The sequence below is a fragment of the Hyla sarda genome, chromosome 2 (assembly GCF_029499605.1).
Source record: "Hyla sarda isolate aHylSar1 chromosome 2, aHylSar1.hap1, whole genome shotgun sequence".
In the NCBI taxonomy this organism is placed as follows: Eukaryota; Metazoa; Chordata; class Amphibia; order Anura; family Hylidae; genus Hyla; species Hyla sarda.
This window is the reverse complement of record NC_079190.1, coordinates 26,669,821-26,694,529: the sequence shown is the minus strand read 5'-3', so window position 1 is coordinate 26,694,529 and position 24,709 is coordinate 26,669,821. Positions and strand designations below refer to the sequence as shown.

The 24,709-nt window shown below is 43.1% G+C and overlaps 1 protein-coding gene across 1 annotated transcript in view; it reads right to left on the bottom strand.

Moving 5' to 3' along the window:
* The window catches only part of LOC130358318 (putative N-acetylated-alpha-linked acidic dipeptidase), a 63,710-nt gene extending 39,259 nt beyond the window's left edge, over positions 1–24,451 (bottom strand). The window contains exons 1-5 of the mRNA XM_056561407.1: positions 24,201–24,451; positions 17,647–17,755; positions 8,566–8,752; positions 1,753–1,854; positions 383–508 (exon numbers count right to left, since the gene is read on the bottom strand). Coding sequence (XP_056417382.1) covers positions 383–508; positions 1,753–1,854; positions 8,566–8,752; positions 17,647–17,755; positions 24,201–24,324 — 648 coding nt within the window. The 5' untranslated portion in view covers positions 24,325–24,451. The remainder of the gene's footprint in view (positions 1–382; positions 509–1,752; positions 1,855–8,565; positions 8,753–17,646; positions 17,756–24,200) is intronic.
* Positions 24,452–24,709: the final 258 nt, after the last annotated feature.

The window sequence follows — 24,709 nt, the reverse complement described above, 5'->3', positions numbered from 1 at the left end:
GTGACCAAAACATCAGCCAGGAAGCATAGGAACTGAGAAGTGGTCTGTGGTCACCACCTGCAGAACCCCTCCTTTATTGGAGGTGTCTTGCTAATTGCCTATAATTTCCACCTGTTGTCTGTTCCATTTGCACAACAGCATGTGAAATTGATTGTCAATCCTGAGTGGACAGTGTGATTTCAGCTGTTCTGTTGTATTTATATACTAGTTTAGATAATATAGACCAGTATATAATGGCAAACACTTTCTCTCCTCTGCTATCTACCCATATGCTAGCAACAGCTTAGTATTACCAACAATATACAACTGCTGGTAATGTATTGGCCATATGGAAATGCCAGGAATCATGTGCAAAAGCAGGAAATACTATATACAAACTTACCTTGTTGCCTCGAAAGATTTTTCCGTATCTTGCAATTGCAATCTTCCCCTGAACACTAATATTCAACTCCCGCTCGAGATAGAAAAAGTCTTCTGTCCGCCCATAGTTCACATAAATGAGATCTCCCTGCAACGTAAGGAAGAAATTAGGGGTGAGTTTAAGATACAGTAACAGAGTCACATCCTTGTAATAACACCCTGTGTGGTCAATTATTTTGTATGTGTCCATTTCTTGAGATCCGCTTTCAACCAGGGATGCACAACAGTTTATGGTTTGAGGGTCAAATTGTCAGAATTTACCAATCTCGATGTCATGTCCCATTCTCAAGGTCAGTGTATGCAGAGGGACCCTTGTTCAGCGTTCTTGTCCTCTGGCTAAACAATACTTCTTCTTGGAGCTGGAAACTTGAGAAGTTTCCCCTCACAGCCTGGACTGGAGACAACCTTTTAGGCGAAATCCTCCAAACTCTGTACAGTGTCATGATCACTCTACACCATGGCCTAGACTGGTTTCAGGTGATGGAACTTAAAATTGGAGCAGTAGCAGAGCTAAATAAGATGTTACTCTGGCAAAAACCTGATCTAGACTAACTGGTTTGGGTCTAGGGACTCTTGCCACAGCCTTCTAGAAGTTTCTGCATAGAAACTAACTGGGAAGTATGCCATGTGACCAAAGCATCAGTCATCTGATACAAAGCAGTTGCAGCTTTTTACCTCTTACACACCTGGAATACCACAGTGTATGCTATTAAAGCAATGCATTGTTCTGTGCCAGTGAACTCGCAGTGCATCATTCAGAAGTACTTAGCAACAATGTCCCGTATTTCAGTACTGTCCTGCTATCACCGGACACCATACTTCAGCCACAACAGGACTTTCCTATGTGCCATGGATACAGGGGTGCAAAGCAGTCACACCTGAACCCTAGTGCCTAGAGAAACAAACTGTTCTGAACACTGGAATCGGCACTGGGAGCTCATGACGTCATAGCCCCGCCCCTCATGACGTCACTCCCTGTCCCCTCAATGCAAGTCTATGGGAGGGGGCGTGACGGCCGTCACGCCCCCTCCCATAGACCTGCATTGAGAGGGTGGGCCATGATGTCACGAGGGGGCAGGGCTATGAGGTCACGAGCTCCCAGCTCCAGCGTTCATAAGTTGGTTCCAAACGCTAAGAAGCGGAGTACCCCTTTAAGGCCATGGAGCTTCAAGGTAATTCTATGTGCTACCACTTGTCATATAAAAGTAAACTCCATATAAGAGGCTATAATGCAGGAATTGGTATGTAAAGTGTATGAGATGCAAGGATTTTACTACATATTAATGTAAGGTACTGTTTCTTTGTGATCATATAACGTAAGGGTCTACTTACCTCTGGTGTCCCAGATGCTGAATATGCATTGAATGGTGGGACAACATCTGTAACGTTTTCATATCCCGGCGGCGTGGGCTCAAATAAAGACGTGTTGAATATCTAGATAAGAGCCACGTAGAAAATGTTACATATGAATATGCATCATAGAAATGTTATTTGGTGGCTATTTATTCATTTCAGGTGCTATAATGCTATATTGTAGATGTTGGATGCAACCCCAAAAATGTTGATTGTCAGTTAACCCTGGCGAATCCAGAGGAAGATTATCATGTACTGATCCTGCTTGGAGTTATATCCTGTAGATCTTTTATTAAAAAATATAAAACATTACAAAAAGAACAAACATCACCATAACAATAATACAAACAACATACACCTGTATAATATATACAAAAATGAGTCCATATTAGTCCAAAAATGTCCAACCAAGTATCTTCTGGTCCAGCCTCATTCTCACCAAACACACCGCTATAATAACAACTACTACTAAACACTCTACAATAATAATAATACTTACAGTAATAATAATAACAACAATAATAACTAAAAACTGGTCCGGTTGCATTTCCCCACCCAAAATAATAAATATGTGTCAAACCACCAGCAAACGCCGCAAACAGAAAAACAGAATATACAATGTTTTTATTTATTTTTTGGCCCTGAGCTGGTCCCGCATCCCATGCCCCCAGTACATGATAACAGACGTCCATGAACCAGTCCAGGATTTTTTTAAAAATTTTTTTTTTGAGTTATATCCTGTATTATACTCCAGAGCTGTACTCACTATTCTACTGGTGGGGTCACTGTGTACATACATTACTTATCTGTACTGATCCTGAGTTATATCCTGTATTATACTCCAGAGCTGTACTCACTATTCTGCTGGTGGGGTCACTATGTACATACATTACATTACATATCCTGTACTGATCCTGAGTTATATCCTGTATTATACTCCAGAGCTGCACTCACTATTCTGCTGGTGGGGTCACTGTGTACATACATTACATTACTTATCCTGTACTGATCCGGAGTTATATCCTGTATTATACTCCAGAGCTGTACTCACTATTCTGCTGGTGGAGTCACTGTGTACATACATTACATTACATATCCTGTACTGATCCTGAGTTATATCCTGTATTATACTCCAGAGCTGTACTCCCTATTCTGCTGGTGAGGTCACTGTGTATATACATTACATTACTTATCCTAAACTGATCCTGAGTTATATCCTGTATTATACTCCAGAGCTGTACTCACTATTCTGCTGGTGAGGTCACTGGGGGAGATTTATCAAAACGTGTGCAAAGGAAAAGTGTCCCAGTTGCCCATAGCAACCAATCAGATCGCTTCTTTCATTTTGCAGACGCCTTGTTAATAATGAAAGAAGTGATCTGATTGGTTGCTATGGGCAACTGGGCATCTTTTCCTCTGGACAGGTTTTGATAAATCTCCCCCACTGTGTATATACATTATATTACTTATCCTGTACTGATCCTGAGTTATATCCTGTATTGTACTCCAGAGCTGTACTCACTATTCTGCTGGTGAGGTCACTGTGTACATACATTGCATTACTTATCCTGTACTGATCCTGAGTTATATCCTGTATTATACACCAGAGCTGTACTCACTATTCTGCTGGTGAGGTCACTATGTACATACATTACATTACTTATTCTGTACTGATCCTGAGTTATATTCTGTATTATACTCCAGAGCTGTACTCGCTATTCTGCTGGTGAGGTCACTGTGTACATACATTACATTACTTATCCTGTACTGATCCGGAGTTATATCCTGTATTATACTCCAGAGCTGTGCTCACTATTCTGCTGGTGAGGTCACTGTGTACGTACATTACATTACTTATCCTGTACTGATCCTGAGTTATATCCTGTATTATACTCCAGAGCTGTACTCACTATTCTGCTGGTGAGGTCACTGTGTACATACATTACATTACTTATCCTGTACTGATCCTGAGTTATATCCTGTATTATACTCCAGAGCTGTAATCACTATTCTGCTGGTGGGGTCACTGTGTACATACATTACATTACTTATCCTGTACTGATCCTGAGTTATATCCTGTAATACCCCAGAGCTGTTCTCACTATTCTACAGGTAGCTACTTAGCACAGTAGATTCTCTTCAGTTTAGCTATACTTTTATGCATTACTGTGTGCTGTCCTCATCGTGGCCATAGAGGTGGTACTGTCTACCTTCATCTCGATTCCCAGTAGTCGCCCCATAAGATCTCAGGACCTTCACAATTCTCATTGTTTTAACCCACAATGGAGAGTTTTTAATGTCATGCGTCATTCTGATGCTATACAGTTTTTCTTACATGATTATGTTTGGTTTTGGTCCTCTTGTTTACCACCCATCCCCCTCCCCACACACAATCCATAATACTTTGGCCTATTTCAGTGCCTCTTATTAACAATGCAGTTTCTTTGGAGACAGCACTCTTGCACTGGTTCTTACCACCCAATAGGCAATGTGTCTGGGCCCCTTCTCTCTACATGCCCTGTCTCCATGGTTTTAGTGTCCCTGGTGGGCTAGTTTGCATCCACTCTCGGCAAAAACTTGTTCTTCTGTTTATCCCTTTAAATTAATCGACTCCATTTTTTAGAGCACAGAAGCAATTGACATGCAACCTGGTTACAATAATAATACTTAGTCTTCCATCTCTAACAGGAATCTCAATAAGAGACAAGGCCAAGGTCTGCATTTATTTAATGGAATCTTTTAGGGGGGACAGAAGCGTTTGAGATCCTGGCCAGACACGATCCATCACCACGGCTGAAGGTATCTGCTGCTTTTATCTCCTCTGTGATTAATTGTAAAAGTCACTTTAAAGAAGGTCAAGGGAAAAAAAATGACATCAGTCGCAGAAATTAACATAGAATGGTTAACTATTTACCTCCCGATGCCTCAAGAATGCACAATGGATTTGTTAACTGGTATCACATCCCTAATGCTTCTATTTAAAAATCTTAATCCCATGAAATAAGACGCTTCAACCTTCCTCTACTCTGCTGTTGCTGTCATCAATCTTTTGATTTGACTGGCAACAGGGGATCCAGCCCACATAACAATCCATGTATGCTCATCTCTGGGGGGCTTCTTCAGTGTAAGAACAATGGTCTGTCAGCTCTTAATTTGTCAGAGAAATCTTTACTTTTTGGAGGAAGTGAATGCTTGGTGAGTGAGGGCGGGATCAGTGCTTGCCTTGGACATGCCCCTTCCTGAGCAGTGGATGTCAGAATGAGTGAGCAGCAGAACAGAGGGATTTGTGAGCCAAATACAGAAGCTAGACACATAAAAAAGACATGTAAAGCACCTCAGTGACCTAGTGAGTAACATATAGAAGCTTTATTGTTTTAGGCACACAGACACATTTTTCAAATCTGACCTGTGTCACTTTATGCATTAAAAGGGGTACTCCCGTGGATTATTTTTAATTTTATTTTTTTTTTAATCAACTGGTGCCAAAAAGTTAAACAGATTTGTACATTACTTCTATTAAAAAATCTTAATCCTTCCAGTACTTTTTAGGGGCTGTATACTAAAGAGAAATCAAAAAAAGAAATGCATTTCCTGTGATGTCACGACCACAGTGCTCTCTGCTGACCTCTGCTGTCCATTTTAGGAACTGTCCAGAACAGGAGAAAATCCCCATAGCAAACAAATGCTGCTCTGGACAGTTCCTAAAATGGACAGCAGAGGTCAGCAGAGAGCACTGTGGTCAGAACATCACAGGAAATTCATTTCTTTTTTGGATTTCTCTTTAGTATACAGCCCCTAAAAAGTACTGGAAGGATTAAGATTTTTTAATAGAAGTAATTTACAAATCTGTTTAACTTTCTGGCACCAGTTCATTAAAAAAAAAAATAAATAAATAAAACGCTTTTACCTATTGCACTAATTTGGAGACTGTTTTTTGTGACATACCAATATCATAGAGTAATATACAGTAAGTTTTCAACAATACTTGTAGTGTTTCTTTGTGAAAAATTGCTAAATTTCATGACAATTTTGAAACATTTACATTTGTCTAAATTTAAAATTCTCTACTTGTAATGAAAATGGACATGCCAAATAAATTACATATTGATTTACATCTACAACTTTATGTTGGCATCAACAGTTTTACAAACATTTCAAAATGTAAATTTTCTTAAGGACCAGTTCAGTTTAGAAGTGGATTTGAGGGGCCTTTAGGTTAGAAATCCCCAATAAATTACCCCATTCTGAAAACTGCACCCCTCAAAGTATGCAAAATCCTGTTCAGAAAGTTTGTTGACTTGGCGGAGAAAAGTCAAAATCTCCACAATTTTGAAACAGTGACCCTTAAAAAATTCCAATATATTTACACTAAAATGCTGGCGTAACCCATAATTTTTTATTTTCACAAGGGGTAAAAGGAATAAAAGCCCCATAAAATGCGTAACCCAATTTCTATGGAAATACCCCATATGTGGATGTGATGTCCCAGTACAGAATATTATTCTACAGTCCTATCAGGTTGAGTACATCCTCAGGGCTCACCTGCAGTGTTCCCCCATAAAGTGTATAGGTTGTACATAAAGTGTAAAGGACCTTTTGATAATGGTCACATGTTAAAGTCACATGTTTTGTTACCCAGAGAGCACCAGGTGACCCGCAGCTAGCCTATGGGCTCCTTGCTCAGCCCCACTTTATAAGAGGGGGAGGTACTACAATCTCTATCTTCCACCTCTCTCTGAGGTCAAGTCCAGTCCAGACATCTCAGGGTCAGTGTCCAGCACATCTGGAGGCCTCAACCCTAAATTACAGCCACAAGTTAGTAAGTCAAGTCATCTCTGTCTGCTTTCAAGTCAAGTCTATTATAGTCAGTGTGGCTGCCCTAAAGTCTGTCAGTGTCACTGCAAGTCCCAGCAAGCTGCGAGGTCCCCTGTGTTACTGGTCACTTCTCTGGGATCTTGGCCTAGCTGTAAAGACTGTTACCATCTGTCTAACTCAGTAAAGCTACCGTTAACCCTGACCTGGCCTTGGACTATTATTTGCCCTGCCTAACTAGGACTAGCGGTGCTACCGTTCGGGTGGTTCTCGGTTAAAACCACGCCCTGGCGTCACAAACACGAAGGGGTTAACAACACCTGCCCCTACACCTTACATCGCACCCCCGTGGCTCCGCCACATGGATGTAAAGTGCTCTGCGGGTGTACGGCAAGGCTCGAAAGGGAAGGTGCGACACCAGGCTTGTGCAGAGAGGATTTGCTTGAAGTGGATGTCGGAGCCATGTTGTTTGATTCACCATTTTGGAAACTACACACCTCAAGGAACGTAACATGGGGTACAGTGAGCATTTACACCTCACAGGTATTTGCAACAGTGGGTCGTAAAAGTAAAAAAATAAAGATTTTTTTTTTTTTTACACTAAAATGCTGGTGTAAACAACCTAATTTTTCATTTTCGCAAGATTGTGCAATATGATTGAAGAGGGTCATTATGGAAGGGGTGGAGGCATGTTTTAAAAGGCAAAGTTATAGCCAGACTTAGCTTGGGTGAGTTAGTTCATGGCCCTAACCCTATAGATATGAATACACCTTGGCCAAAACTTGTCAACACCTCCAAGCAACAAACACGCATACCCAACCAGCTGCCTCTAACATCCTTAGAAAAATCATCATCTTCTTGGACCTACAATGACCCAGGTCCGCAAAGACATCGACCTCCGACACTATGTCTGGCTGTTCGCGGTGCAATGAGACCATACTTCCTATTAGTACATGACAACTCTACTTTAGAGCTTCTGTAGGGGATAACAGAAGGACCTGGGTGCTGTATGATGACTTCCAGGAAATCAGCCACCAACTAGGCCTCTTAGGGCCTATTCACATAGCCCATTCTCAAGCTGGCTCTAGGACTTCTCGGAAGTATGCTGAGCCCATAGACAGTAATGCATTTCTAAAAGTATTCCACTGTAAGAATGAACAGGTTATTCTTTCTGCATGGTACAAAATTTGAATTGACGTGGTAGAAAATCTGCTCTGTGCCCAGTGCATCAAAATCCCATTAAAAACAATGGGACTCTGCTACAACAGAATTTCCAAGCGAGATTATACTGGATTCCGCTCGTAAATACATCCATGTGAATGGGCCCCTAAAAAGCTCAGAACAGTTTCATACCTAGAGTGGAAGTCTATGCCCCAAAGGTATCCTCTGCCCCTAGACATCTTATCCTGTCCCCCGCCACTGTGAACAGTGGCGGGGACAGGATAAGATGTCCGGGTCCCGCCACTGGGGACCCCCCGCAATATTGGCTACAGCACCCCAAATATCTGCTGCACGGAGCGAACTTCGTTGAGGGGGCATGGGGGCATGGCTGTGATGTCACAAGCCTCTGGCAATGCACCCGATGCTCTAAAAGAACGCCGGGTGCAGCAGGGAGATCATGGGGAGCCCCAGCAGCGTGACCTCTGCGATCAGACATCCTGTCAATAGGGGCAAAGATATCTAGGGGCAGAGTACCCCTTTAAGCACCACTAGACCAGTCTTTCCCAACCCAGTCCTCAAGGCACACCAACAGTCCAGGATTTTAATTTTTTCCTGTTCTATTCCAATGGAGTAACTGAAAAAACCCGGAATGTTGGTGTGCCTTGAGGACTGGGTTGGGAAACACTGCACTAGACGATGTTGTGCCTAGTACGCCAGCACGCTGGATTGTATTTTAAAATGTTAGAGTTGAAAATATATAAAGACATTAAAAAGACATTTTTTTTTTTTTGCTTAAAAATTGTGTATTCTTCGGATTACCTCTCGTCCTTGCTCATCTACGATAGAGATGTAGTTGGGATTCGATTCATTGGGGTATGACAGCAGAATGTCATAGTGAGCTAGTTCTACATTGTCCAGTCCATATTCCTTCCATTGAGTTTGGATTTGTTTAGCAAAAAGAAAATTCTCTTCTGTCCCGGCCAAATGAGGGACCCGAGTAAAATTGCTGTAAGCAAAATAAAGAAGGCACGTTTATGGGACAAGCACGACAGGCCATGAAAAGTGTCACCTAGAATAAGAAAAGCAAATGGCACCACACCAGCTTATATGATGCACCTGGATTTCCTTTGGATAGGGGATAAGATGTCTAGGGGCGGAGTACCCCTTTAAGGACTCAGCCCATTTGGGCCTTAAGGACTCAGATAGTTTTATTTTTACGTTTTTTCCTCCGCGCCTTCTAAAAATCATAAATCTCTTATATTTCCATCCACAGACTAGTATGCCTGTGGATGGAAATATATGTTCTTTGCTTGACCTGTTGGCCTTTGTAATGACATCACTCATTTTACCAGAAAATGTATGGCACAACAAAAAAAAATACTATTTTTGTGGGGAAATTGATAAGAAAACCGCAATTTTTCTAATTTTGGAAGGTTTCGTCTTCATGCTGTACAATTTATGGTAAAAATTACATGTTTATTTTGTGGGTCAATATGATTAAAATGATACCCATGATTACATACTTTTCTATTATTGTACCGCTTGAAAAAAAATAAAAATAAAAAAATCACAAACTTTTTAACCAAATTAGTGCGTTTTATATCCCTCTGTTTGCGGACCTATAACTTTTTCATTTTTCCGTATAAGCGACGATATGAGAGCAAATTTTTTGCGCCGTGACCTGTACCTTTTTTTTTGATACCACATTTGCATATGTTAAACTTTTAATCAATTTTTTTAATCAATTTTTGGGGGAATAAAATGTTTTAAAAAAGCAGAAATTTTGATTTTTTTCCGTTCTCCAAACAGGATAATTAACATTATATTTTAATAGTTTGGATATTTACGCACACAGCAATACCAAATGTGTTTATAAAAAATGTTATTTGTATTTTTTTAAAACACTTTTAGGGGGTAAAATGGGGGAAAAGGGACTATTTACTATTTTATTGGGGGAGGGGATTTTTCACTTTTTTTACTTTTATTTTTAAACTTTAATAGTCCTCATAGGGGACTATTTATAGCAATCATTTGATTGCTAATACTATTCAGTGCTATGCATAGGACATAGCACTGATCAGTGTTATCGGCTATTTTCTACTCTGGTCTGCTTGATCTCAGACCAGAGCAGAAGACGCAGGGAGACAGACTGAGGCAGGTGAGGGGACCTCCATCCGCCATTACAGATGATCGGATTGCCGTGGCAGCACTGCGGGTGATCCGATCATGCATTTTTCTGACCGCACTCCCGCAGATGGCGTGATCTGTATTGATCATCGCATCTGAGGGGTTTATGGCACACCTCAGCGTGATCGCGGATGTCGGCCATAACCGGCAGGTCCTTGGAACTGCCCGCATGACCCGAGCATTGCTCCAATGCTCGCGGTCATGTACATGACGTAAATGTACGTGCTGGTGTGTTAAGTACCACTACAACAGGACGTAAATTTACATCCTGTGTCATTAAGGGGTTAAATAGTTACGGTCGTTAGAAACAACTTTTTTCAATGTAATACTTCCTTAAAAACTAAGCATTTTCCTAATATATGTCATTTAAAAAGGTTATGGTTAAAGATGTGAAATGAAAGTTTAAAAACATGGCCAGTAGGGGTCTCTGACTTTTGAAATTTTGATAACTAACCCTGGTATCTAGCACTCTTTGGTCCTGACAACGAAGAAAGGGACAGACATTCTGAAGGGGGATGTGGTTTTCTCTCTCCTGTGCTCACTCAGTCGAGTGTATACAGGGCCGGCCTTAGGGGTGTGCGAGCAATACAAATTACATATACCTAGTGCGAGCTGTGTCCGCCGCCCGGCGCCCCTGTTGCTATGGCGCCCTGTTCTACCTAATGGAGGGAAACTATACTGCAAACCTAGTGTGGGGGAACTATACTGCACCTAATGGGGGAGGGGGGGGGGGGAACTATACTGCACCCAATGTGGGGAACTATACTGCACCTAATGTGGGGGAACTATACTGCCAACCTAATGTGGGGGAACTATACTGCACCTAATGTGGGGAACTATACTGCACCTAATGTGGGGAACTATACTGCACCTAATGTGGGGGAACTATACTGCACCTAATGTGGGGAACTATACTGCACCTAATGTGGGGAACTATACTGCACCTAATGTGGGGGAACTATACTGCCAACCTAATGTGGGGGAACTATACTGCACCTAATGTGGGGAACTATACTGCACCTAATGTGGGGAACTATACTGCACCTAATGTGGGGGAACTATACTGCCAACTAGTGATGTCGCAAACATAAAATTTTCGGTTTGCAAACGGCGAACGCGAACTTACGCAAATGTTCGCGAACCGTCGAACCGCCATTGACTTCATTGGGCAGGCGAATTTTAAAACTCACAGGGACTCTTTCTGGCCACAATAGTGATTTAAAAGTTGTTTCAAGGGGACTAATACCTGGACTGTGGCGTGCTGGAGGGGGATCCATGGCAAAACTCCCATGGAAAATTACATGGTTTTAATCCATAGAGGGCATAAATTACCCATTATTCCTAAATTCTTTGGAATAACGTGCTTTAGCCCCCTTTAGGCAGCACATAGAGCCCCCTTTAGGCAGCACAGATTCCTCCATGTTAGGCAGCACATAGTTAGAGCCCCCCTTTAGGCAGCACATAGAGCCCCCTTTAGGCAGCACATATTTAGATCCCCTTTAGGCAGCATATAGTTAGATCCCCCTTTAGGCATCACAGATTCCCCCATGTTAGGCAGCACATAGTTAGAGCCCCCCTTTAGGCAGCACATAGAGCCCCCTTTAGGCAGCACATATTTAGATCCCCTTTACGCAGCACATAGATTCCCCCATATTAAGCAGCACATAGTTAGAGCCCCCCTTTAGGCAGCATTGGGGTTTTTTCACAGCCAAAAAAGGTACTTTTTTATTTTTATTTGAACAACTGTCACACCAAATGTGATTTGCACTAGTGTGACAATGGGCAAAAAAGGTTGCCAGCGGAGTTCCCCTTTTAAGCAGAGGTCCCCAACCAGGGTGCCTCCAGCTGTTGCAAGACACACAGACTGAACTTATAGCCCTTTTAATACTGTAGTTAGTTTCTTGAAGGAAATTAAAGTTTTACACCGGAGTACCCCTTTTATCCAGCGGTTCCCTCCCAACCAGGGTGCCTCCAGCTGTTGCAAGACACACGGACTGATATTTGAGCCCTAAAAAGGGCTTTTTTGGGTACTGTCCTTAAAGCAGATGTTAGACTAGTGCTTTAGGAGTAAAGTGGACCCTGAATACACCACCTAGCAGCAACCTAGCTATCGCTTTCCCTATACAGCAGGAGCAGCTTCTCTGACCCTCCACTTTCTAAGACTGCAGCATGCCGTATGAAGGTAAAATGGCGTCCGTGCAGGAGGTAGGAGGGTCTGGAAGGGAGGGCCTGCTGCTGATTGGCTGTAATGTGTCTGCTGACTCTGACTCACAGGGTCAAAGTTTACCGCAATGTTAAAGTATAGGGGGCGAATCGAACTTCACATATGTTCGCCCGGTGATGCAAACATGCTAAGTTCGCCGGGAACTGTTCGCCGGCGAACAATTCACGACATCTCTACTGCCATCCTAATGTGGAGAGCTATACTGCCAACCTAATGTGGGGGAACTATACTGCATCTGATTAAGGGGGGGCAGGGGACTGATTAAATGTAAATAAAAAAAATATTTGTCACAAAGATTTTTTTCCTCTTTGTGTACGTTTATGGGGGGGGGGGGGCGCCACAAGGTTAGCTCGCACAGGGCGCCTGAACACCTAAGGCCGGCCCTGAGTGTATAATCCAGCTTTCAACAGTGTAAGGAGAACTTGTGAGATCCAGACAGCTTGCAGCCTCTTCAGGAGAAGCATTCACATGCACAGTGACAAGCAATACAAGGTGCAAAACTATTACAGTATATAGGAGCATGCATGGCTGCATTAAAGTTATATAGACCAGGCATGGTGCCCCCTGATAATTCATGGGAACTTGACCAGTATAAACTTCAGCGTGTTGTGTCGCAGTTTGCCACAGAGGTAAGTTTAGTGGAGTTCTGCCACGGTTCACCTCCCCCCCCCCCCCCCCCCCCAACCCCCAAGAGATACACGTTTAGTTAGCTCAAATCAGTAGGACATAAAGCTTGAGCCTCAGAGAGTTAACGCATCTGCATTAGACATATTCACGTTCACGCGACAAAGCACCAAAGTCATATTTTGACTAAACGCTTAGTCTGTGAAGTCGTATGAAAGACAGGGACTAGATTCTGCTTCTCCCGAGTAGAAAGTTGTGTCATCCAGCTGTACTTCTCTACGCTTCATTCCAAGTGTCTGTACTGTACAGAACTGCATCAGGAGTCACGTAAAATTAAAGTTGTTTCACAGTATCCTGGCTTACAGAGGTCTCATTCCTGGGCATTGTATAATTCCAACCCTCTACAAATCCCCAGGCTCGCTACAATACATAAATAGATTGAATTTATTTGGTTTATGGTGACAACCATTTATTTGGCCGCCGATCCTCACCGGGTTTATTGGGAAAAAGAAATAATAAACAAATGTTCCTTGTCCTAAGAAACAAGAATCACAAAAACATCTTTGTTCTGGGTCTACAATAGACAGTAATTACACACCACTTCTAACTCTAGACAAATATCACCCTATGAAGCAGAGTATTATTAACCCTTTAACTACCAGGCAGTGTTGAGCCCTAATATTTAAAACATTTTTGCGTTCTTTGGCATGTGATTGCCAGCTACGAGGCAGTCTCCTTAACAAACATTAGTGATAGAATAGCTCACTGATACCAGCGTGTACTGTAATAGGCCAACAATGCTGCAATAAAAGGACATTTAGGACGTTTTTCTTCTCCTAGAACAGCTGTTGGGGTATTACGAAGAAGTAGAAGAAACAACAACAACTCAGCCACGTAGTGGAGACCACTTGTTTTACAGAGCAGGGTCACCTAGTGCTGAGACGTAAAGTGCATGAAAGTCGCCAATGATCTGCTGACTCCATAATTACAAAGACCAAACCTCATTTGGCAATGAAGTCAGCACAAAAACTGCATGGCATCAGTTTCCATGGCAGAGCAGCTGCATGCCAGCCTTACATCACCAAGCACAATGCCCAGTGTCAGAAGGAGGGTTGTAAAGCCACCACTACTGGACCACACTTCTCTATCTGGTGTCTGATGGACCATTCTTGGTTTGGAGAGCCTGTATGGGAAGAAAAAAAAAAAAGAGACCAGAGAGGGCGCCTCGTGTGATACCCTTGGGGTGGTAGAGGGAAGAGGAAAAGAAATAGGTGCGGGGCTTGCAGGCCCCTTAGGTAGTAACTGCTCACCTTAGAGCAAGTATTAAACTTGCATATCAACCCAATGTTGGGGTTACAAGATAGCCGGAACCGCTGCTGAGACCATTCTTGGTTTGGGGAATGCCAGGAGAACATTACCAGCCTGACTGCATTATGTTGGTTGTAAAATTTGGTGGAGGAGGGATAATGCTAAGTAAGTGTATAAGGGGTCGGTCTACACTTCGTTCCAGTGAAGGGAAATCTTAATGCTTCAGCATATCAAGACATTGTGGACAATTGTCACTTCCAGCTTTGTGGGAGCAGTTTGGTTTTGCCCTTTTCTGTTTCAGCATGACTGTTTCCTAATGCAGAACGCAAGGTCCATAAAGACATGGAGGGGGAGTCTGGTATGATAGAACTTGACTCTTGTCCCTCACAGAGCCCGGACCTCAAACACATCCAACACCATTGGGATGAACTAGAACAGAGATCATCTTCTGTATAAATGGGCAAAAAGCTGCTATAAAAAAAAGGTAGGTTCCCACGTGCCATATTTTGCTGCGTATATTTCTCTACCCATTAAAGTCAATGGGAAGCAAAATTAGCTGTGTATTTTGCTACACATTGACTTACGCAGCAAAATACGGCACATGGGAACGCACTCTAAAACTTCAAAATCCATGGGTTTTTAAAGACTTTGTTCTAATCACCCAGCGACTGCAAATCCTCCATCTAGACTTTTTTCGGCAAATAATCTTGTATACCGAAAGTGTATTCAACCAATAACAATTACTGGTCTTGAGTCTTAGTTGAGAAAAACACTATAATAAAGAATTCCTTCTAAAGGAATGGAGCAGAATTTGGCTAGAGAATTGAACAAATCATATGATCTCCCAAAGAGCAATGTCTGGAAAATATTCATTTTTGGGACTGCAGTGTCTCTGGATTATGTTTCTTTTAAAAATTATAAAGAAGGACTTCCGGTTCCGGCTAGGGCATTTGAAGAGCCAGAGGACGGAGCTCCTGCGCCCCAGGCCCCGTACCGAACACCGGCTGCTGCTGGCCTGACTCACCTGTACTGCCCGGCAGTGGGGTCCCGGATCGAAAGGGAGAGCTCCCAGCTTCCTACACTGCTCCGTGCGCCTGCAGCACCAGGCGGCATCTTGTGGCACGCTGTGACCGCCATTTTCGCAGGGGAGATAACACAGCTGAAGATATATCTGCTGCACTGGAAGCTTAGCACGGGCTGCAGACTCCGTTCCCGACAAAGGGAGACACTGCAACTGGGGACATATGGTGAGTCCCTCAGCCTCCTTCTGGGACACTACTACTAGGTGATCCCAGACCTAAATAAAGGGGTCACCGCCATCTTCCCGCTCCGGCCACGCTACAGCTGGGGGTTCTCTCTGGAGGCAGATACATCATGCTTCCCCTATACTCCTTAGGTGGAACAGCTATAGTTGCACATATAGGAACAAAGCCATCATTACCTCCTCTCTGGCGACGTATGGGTCACAGCACCATTATAGCCCAGTATTGCAAGACCGCACCAGCCCTTCTACCTCACAGCTTCCCTGCAGTTCCACAGGCGGGAACTATCCACTCTGGGCCTCATCTCATGGACCACTACAAAAGGTCCCTTTGGGCAGGCTCCCAGTTCAAGACCCCAGTTCTGCAAAAACCACTCATGCACCAACCCAAATAATGGCTATGGATGTGACTGCCAGCCAGCTATTCACTCCTGAAGAAGGCGCCCTGCTGCCACCTGAGCCCCCAAGTTGCCTACCAAGGTGGGCACCCCAGAGGTTGCCTTCTCCACTTCTCCAGACGCTGGTAGCAGCTCTGGTCAAGTTAATCACCCCTACTATACAGCAGACCCTTGAAAACACCATGCACTCTACATTAACACAGATTCAGATGGATTTAATAGGGAGTTTAGTGTTTATTTGCTGTTTCTGCTATTCCATACCTGATGGCTTGGCTCTTGTTTTCTTATGCTTTGAATGCTCTGATTTGTATTCTGTGTTTTGTTTTTTACATAAGTTTAATAAAAATATATTTAAAAATAATTTATGATTATAAAGAAAAAAAAAGTGGTGTAACAGCCGCCTAAAGGTTCTTCTATATATAAGATGGACCGCCTGACTGATGTGTATGGGAGCCACCCAATGACAGCTGTTGGGATCGGCATGTTTGGAATATGTCTGATGATTCTTTGCCACTAACAAGGACCACTTCCCAATTGTAAACACATGTAAGCTTGATCAATGTGTGGGAAAAAGCTTTTTGCTTATCTCATCAATACATGAGATCCCACTGCTGGTGTCTGGTATCTAGGATCATCACTGGTATACAGAAAGTTGGAGCACTATATAAAAACCTAAATGTACTGATCACTTTAACTTTGTTCTGATGTCCGCCATTAAATCTTTAGATGCCGTTATCAATGCTAATCACAGCATAAGGAAAATTAGACATGTTAGTGGGTTCAGGGGGGTAACGGGGTGCCATCGAACCCCTGCAGTTTGACCAAGGGATCCAATTCCAATTGCAGCCGGAGATCTCTTACCCTGCTCTGAGTGCCACAAGATGGAATGATGATAGTACTGATCGGTTACTACATAGTATATGCAATCCAATGACTGCATAAAATAGGTACTCTGCCCCTAGCATCTTATCCCCTATCCAATGGGGACCCCCGGGATCTCCGCTGCAGCGCCCCCAAGAGTTTGCTCTGTGCAGTTATGATAACGGGGGCGCTGCAGCGGAGATCCCGGTGGTCCCCAGCGGCGGGACCTCCGCGATCTGACATCTTATCCCCTTTAAAAAGTGTAAAATTTATATTAAAAAATAAATGTTTTGAAAAAAAAAAAATATATATATTATATAAAAGCCCCTCTAATAAAACATTTAGATTCACCAACCTTTTTTTCCCCATTTAAGAGAATTTTTTTTTTTTTTTTTAAATCAAACAAACAAACTAATTTGGTATTGCCATGTGTGCAAATGTTGGAACTATTAAACTATAAATGTTAATAAGCACGCATGGTGAACAGGGTAAAGGTAAAAAAAAGAAAATTAAATTTCAGATTTTTGGTCACATCATATATCAGAAATAAAAATGAATGAAAAGCAATCAAAAAGTTCCATCAAAACAAAAACTGTACTGATAAAACCTAAAGCTCATGGTGCTGTTATACAGCCCTGTATATGGAGAAATAATAAAAAGTTATTGGGGTCAGAATAAGGCGATTTTTAAGCACACTTATTTTGTCAAAAAAAAGTTTGACTTTTTATTTTAAAAAAAATTGTAAAATAACAGAAAAGTTATGTAAATATTGGTATCACTTTAACCATATTGAGAATAACGATACGGTGTCAGTTTTACTGTAAAGTGTACTGTGCGCCATACATTTTATGGTAAAAGGAAAGCTGGCATTGCGAAGTACAATTGGTCCCACAAAAAAATTAAAAAAAGCCCTCAGTTTGGATGAAAAATTAGGGTTATGATTCTTATAAGGTGAGGAGGAAAAAACAAAAACCCAAAAAACAGTAAACCCTCACATATTTAGTAAAAGATCGTCATGCTTTGGTTATTATACTTACTAGAGATAATGTTGGATATTTTCGGCCTTCATTTCATCCCAAAATTCTTTCCTCATATTTTGAGACAGTTGAGAAGAATTGGAGCTTCCACTGGATTTTGCCAACCATCCTAAAAGGAAACACTGTGTTAAAAGGGAAAAACTAGAAAATCCCAATTTCCCCTCTATTGTAATCCACAGGCGTAACTACACAGTAATACAGTGGTCCCTCAACATACGATGGTAATCCGTTCCAAACGGACCATCGTTTGTTGAGGGATCCGTGCAATGTAAAGTATAGGACAGTGGTCTACAACCTGCGGACCTCCAGATGTTGCAAAACTACAACACCCAGCATGCCCGGAAAGCCAACGGCAAGCTGGGAGTTGTAGTTTTGCAATATCTAGAGGTCCGCAGGTTGAAGACCACTGGTAGAGAAAGTTGTACTCACCTGTCCTCGGCCTGGATGTCGCCCTCCATCGCTGTCGCCGCATCCCCGGGGTGTTTCCCTGACACTCCGGCAATGCCTCTGCTTCCCCGGCATCCTCGCTCTCCGTCGCCGCCATCACGTCACTATGCACTCCGCTCCTATTGGATGACTGGACGGCGTGCACAGCGTTGTGATGACGACGATGGAGAGCGACGGCGATGGAGGGGATCCCGAAGATGACGCTCCGGAGTCCCGAGGACAGGTAAGTGATCATCAGCGGACCACACGGGGCACCGTAAACGGCTATCCGGTGGCAGCTGAAGCAGTCTGCGCTGCCGGATAGTCGTTTATGCGATGGCCCCGACGTACAAAAGCATCGTATGTTGATGCTGCCTCTGAGAGGCCATCGCATGTTGAAATTATCGTATGTCAGGGCCATCATAGGTCGGGGGGTCACTTGTATGTCTAAGAACCGAAGCCACACCTTATTATTCTTCTTTTTGTGACCACTTAAAACTGCTAACTTACCAATAATGTTTCTACAGTTTAACTTGATTCTTTCCAGCTCAGTCACATCCATACATTTTGAACTCTCATTATGGCAGCGGTCTCCTGTGATCCCATTTGGTTCTACAAGTTCAGAGCTTGCTTTCCTGTGTAGACAGGAGGTAAGGCTGCCTTTTGTGATTGACTTCCTGTAAACTACAGCAATGGTCCCCAACCCAGTCCTTGTTAGGTTGCTCCATTTGAAAAGAGCAGGGGAAAATTCTAATTCTGGAGTCTTTGGTGGGCCTTGATGACTGGTTTAAGGACCTCCAAACTACAGGATTACAACAGCATCTAACACATCCCTTCCAGCAGCACTCAGACGCCTCCTCTGCCCACCAAGCTCTGCCTCCATGCCTCTGTATAGAATAGAATGCTGCTGAATGCTGAATAGAATGCTGCTAAAGTTATCACTTCTGCCCTGAGAAACCAGGAGTACAGTGATATAGTGGGTGAGCTGCTACAATGATTATCTGCAGAGTTATGCAAATTCCCTCTGGGACCTGAGCGTGATGTATTCCTGTAACCATCAGTTTCACATCACTCTCACCCCAGCCTATTTCTTATAAGAGCTGACATTGAGAAACCTATCAATAGCCAACAGGAGGAGAGAGACTGAAGCTGCATCTTATATGATACACGTATAGGGCTTTATTTTTGACTATTTTCACAGCTGCAATTTTGAGTCCAGCCCAAAAAATTTGCTTTGGAGAAATGAACTGAATGCGGCCACTACTAGCCTACATTTGGTCCATTAAATGCATTGGCCTTCTGGAATATAACGTGGTATATTGTACGTTGGCATTTTCTCAAAATGGTTGGCAAAAAAAAATAAAAATAGATGAATGGGGCCTAAGAAGAAATCAAAAAGTAGAGTAAAGTCATCTTCGTGAGCTTCTACCTCCTACTAGTGATTGGTGGGTTTCTCCCTGTCATCTTCATATGAGCAGGAGGCAGGGTAGAGCAGCTGCATATTATAGGATACAACAGTGACTTAGGGAAGTTTTATAACTAAAGGACATAAGTTCACATGTTGAGGATTTGGCTATGACACTTTTCTGTCCCCATAGGAGACTATTACATGTAATCTTTCGATTGGAAACACTGTTTAATGCTATGCCATAACAAAGCATTGATCAGTGTTATTGGTGCTCCATTTCTACAGAGCGCAAATCCGACAGCACAGTTGCAGGTGAGGGCCCTTCAGCCATCATGCAAGTCTATCGGGATCTATCTGACAACATTATTTTTACATTTTAGATGCCGCAATCAACTTTAATCGCAGCATCTGAGAGGTTAATGGCAGGCACATGCCAAAGTCTGGCATTAGCTGTAAGTCCCGGCTGGTATTTACTGGGTATAAAGCATACTTATCTTGTAAGCACACTTCATATGCATGGTTGGCGACCTGGGCATAAATGCATGGCCAGGATTTAAAGGGGTACTCCGCCCCTAGACATCTTATCTCCGGGTCCCGCGCTCCCGCTTGAAGCATCGGATGACGCGCCGGAGGCTCGTGATGTCACGACCACGCCTCGCTCGTGATGTCACGGCCATGCCCCCTCAATGCAAGTCGATGGGAGGGGGCATCACGCCCCCTCCCATAGACTTGCATTGAGGGGGCATGGCCATTACGTCACGAGCGGGGTGTTACCGTGACGTCACGAGCCTCCGTTCCGCATCGCTAGTCATCCGGCATGGAGCGAAGTTCGCTCCATGCACCGGATGTCTGGGGTGCCGCAACCAAGGTCGCAGGGGTCCCCAGCGGCGGGACCCCCCTCCTGATCAGACATCTTATCCCCTTTCCCTTGGATAGGCGATAAGATGTCTAGGGGCGGAGTACCCTTTTAAACAACATGTCAATCATTCATAGTCCATGCAGAATTCCCTGGCCCTGTGTATAAATAACCTGGCCCTGTCATTTTGTCCCTTGGGTCACATGAAGTCCTTTCTAAACAATCCCTGACATAATTGCACACATTTAGATTAGTGATACAGCGGCCGACTAACGTGGTAATAAAGAATTTACATGGCAAGTAACCACCATCCTCTATATCAGCAGTGAAGATCAGCAAAGTGTTATTCTTTCCTCTCCAATGACCACAGGTCACATTTAACTATTTCAACCAGAGGCTACAGTGCCCGACAAACAGGTCTAGAGTGCAGCCCTGGACCAGAAAAACAAAACTTAAAAGGGGTACTCCGTTGGAAAACATTTTTTTTTTTTTAAATCAACTGGTGCCAGAAAGTTAAACATATTTGTAAAAGACTTCTATTTAAAAATATTTACCCTTACAGTACTTTTTAGTGGCTGTATGCTACAGAGGAAATTATTTTCTTTTTGAATTTCTTTTTTGTCTTGTCCACAGTGCTCTCTGCTGACACTTCTGTCCGTGTCAGGAACTGTCCAGAGCAGCATAGGTTTGCAATGGGGATTTTCTCCTGCACTGTATAGTTCCTGATACGGGCATCAGGTGTCAGCAGAGAGCAAAAAAGAAATTGAAAAAGAAAAGAATTTCCTCTGTAGCATACAGCTGCTAAAAAGTACTGGAAGGGTAAATATTTTTTAATAGAAGTCATTTACAAATCTGTTAAAATTTCTGGCACCAGTTGATTTAAAAAAAAATAAAATAATAATAATAATGTTTTCCACCAGAGTACCCCTTTATATAGTATAAACGCCTATACTATTGCAGCTCTAATGCATTTAAATGTAATGTAAAGCAATGCTGCAAAATGGACACAGAAGATTGTATATCCTACCATGTTGTGAATACAGCTCTCGGGGGTCATTTACACCACAGATCCGTAAGGTTAGGTTTACATGTCGGAATTCTCGCTCCGGACATTCTGGACACTACGGGCGCCAGCACAGTATGAAGGGGCTAGGGCCAAGCAGGAATGCGCTATCTCATAGATGGCTTGGCATTCCACGCAGACTCCACGCAAAGAATGAACGTGTTCATTCTTTGTGCGGACACAGGAAAATGGAATTAACGTGCTGGAAACATCTGGCACGGAAATTTGGCTGTGTGCACAGAGCAGCAGCATCCCATTGAATACAATGGGACTCTGCTGCTCCAGAATCTTACATTGAAATCCGGCACGGAAATTCTGACATGTGAACATGGCCTCAGGGTAGGAACACACTGCGTTTTGGCACCTGTTAATCGTATCGGTCAGCATCGCGACGAAAACAGGATGCTGAGGTATACTGTTAACGGGCGCAGCAGACCCCATTCAATTCTATGGCCGAAAGAAGTCACCTAGTCACTCCTTTTGGGACGTGTGCAACAGCCCCTAATAGCGCATATGTCCCGATCGGAGTCACTAGGGGTGACTCCGTTTGGCAGCAGAAGTGAATGGGGTGCGCTGCTACCGTTAACAGTATACGTCGGCATCTCGTTTTCGGCGGGATGACGATAAATACGATTAACGGGGGGCAAGAACAAAGGGGGAGATTTATAAAGACCTGTCCAGAGGAAAGTTGACCAGTTGCCCATAGCAACCAATAAAATCCCTACTTTCATTTTGCAGAGGCCTTGTTAAAAATGAAAGAAGCGATCTGATTGGTTGCTATGGGCAACTGGGCAACTTTTCCTCTGGACAGGTTTTGGTAAATCGACCCCATAGTGTGTTCCTACCCTAAGGTGGAGTCCACAAGAAATGTCCTTGAGGGAATCCACATGGGTTCCGCCTTGCAGCAGAGTCCCATGTGCACACAGCGGAGGATCCACAACAGAACTTCCAGCAAGGATTTAAATTCCAGCTCTATGCAAGATGGGAAAGGGTTAAGGTGGTGAACTACATCTCTTATTGGTCTAATGAAGTTGCCCCTAACCTTTGGCTCTGCGACTATTGCAAAAATACAACTCCCACCCTACAGGACATACTGGAAAGTTTAAGGCCAAGGCCGCGTTCATACGGCAGAATTTCCGCTGCAGCAGAGTCCCATTAAATTCAACAGGATTTTGCTGCTCTGTGCACACGGCGGAATTTCCATGCCAGATGTTTCCAGAATGGAAATTCCTTTTTCTATGTCCGCATGCTTTCATTCCGCATTCTTTGTGTGGATTCCTATGAGACGCCGCATTCCGTAAGGTCCTAGCACCGGCAGATTCTGCCAGCGCCCCGCACTGTACGGAACGTTCGCACAAAGATTTTTCCGTGCGGACATTCCGCCATGTGAACGCAGAGATTTCTTAACACTTGTGCAGAGGAAGAGATGTGCAGTTGCCCATAGCAACCAATCAGATCGCTTCTTTTATTTTGAAAAAGGAAAGGAAAAATTTCCTATCCTATCAGGATGTACTGGGAAAAAAAATTGTGATATTTTTTGTGATATTTTTTTCTCAGAGAGAGAAACATTTTTTGGGGAAACTTAGCCTTAGGCTATGTTCCGAGGGCGGACTTTCCACAATCCGCACCAATTCTGTTCAGCTCGCTGAATTGTATTGCAGCGAAATTTCTCAGAACACAGTATTCTGCCGAAATCCAAGCCCCATTGATTTCAAAGGGATACTGCTACAGAATTCTGCAAAATATATGACTGATCTCCTATTTTTGCCGAACGCTTTCTGAAAGCGTGTGAATGGGACCGCGGAATCCCCTAAAAGTTCATGGTAAATTTTTGCAGAAATTCCCACGAAATTCCGCACAATAAATTCTGCTGTTCTCCAGAATTATAAAAACCATGTAATTTCTTCTTAAAACAGCACCACACCTCTCCTCAGGCTGCGTGTGGTATTACAGCTCCATTCTATTGAAGTAAATGGAGCCAAGTTGTAATACCGTACACAACCTGAGGAGAAGTGTGGCGCTGTTTTCTGTAAAAATCTGCTCTGTTTTTCTAATCCCGGATAACCGCTTACATTTTTCCTACCATAGTTTCAAGGTTACCGGATTAATACATCACCAAGACGGCATCTAGGAGTATATGCATGGGTTGGTTTCTAACTTTCGACTTATGTACCGTCTGACAAAGGCTGCATTCACACCATGTTTTTGCAATACAGTTCCCGTATACGTTTTCGATGTGAAAACCTTATGCATTGACTCTCCATTGATAACCGTATGCAAAACAATGCATCCGGTTGCATTCGTTTTGCGTCTTGTACGGTTTTGTCCTTTTTTTCTACCGTACCCAAAACCGTGAAAAACCGTTTTAAACCATACTTTTTTTTTTTTTTTACATGGTAGTCAATGGGAACCGTGCAGAACCGTATGTGCGCACGGTTCCATCCGGTTTGCACCATACACTTGACTTTGTACAGCTTTTTCTTCTTCTTGGAATTTCAATCAAACAAGTGAAACTTTATTCATAACGGAGTGAAAAAAAGTTAAAAAAAACACACTTTTTTTCTTAAAAAAACAGATGCAACCGGACATCATTTTTCAAACCATATACGTTTTTTAACTGTATACGGGTTAACATTTCTACACACATTTTGATACAGTTTAGTCAGGTTTTGAGGAATCTGTTTTTCATCAAAAACCTGATACGGGAACTGTACTGCAAAAACGTGGTGTACACGTGAGCGCGCACATACACAATTATACAATCTAAACTCACTTTTATACGATTTCGAAGTTTACATTACCTATGATAAATCCTAAGAGAAGAAACCCGACAGCACCCAGGGCCAGGGTGAAGATGGTGCGGGCGTTGATGCCCTTGATCCTGGTGCCCACCTCGTAGTCGTCTGTGCCCAGCAGTCGTAGCATTTTTCTCTGGCGGTGTGGGTGTTGTTGTTGTTGTCACATAGAGGCCTGGTGCAGGGAGGGAGCCGGGCGAAACTACTGCCCAGAATACTAAACTCTGCCAGACCTTGGGAAGTTAACAGCTTCCACATGAACGTCATCTCATTAATGCGGAGCCCTCCCCTATGTATGCCTGGCTGACTACCAGGTCAAAGTCTTCAGCTCATTCCCATACTTATAGGAGAAGTAAGGAGTCTTATAAGATGTAAGGCTGCATTCACACCACGTGTTTGCAGTACAGTTCCCGTATCAGGTTTTTGATGAAAAACTGATTCCTCAAAACCTGACTAAACTGTATCAAAACATGTGTACAAATTTCAACCCGTATACAGTTAAAAACCGTATACGG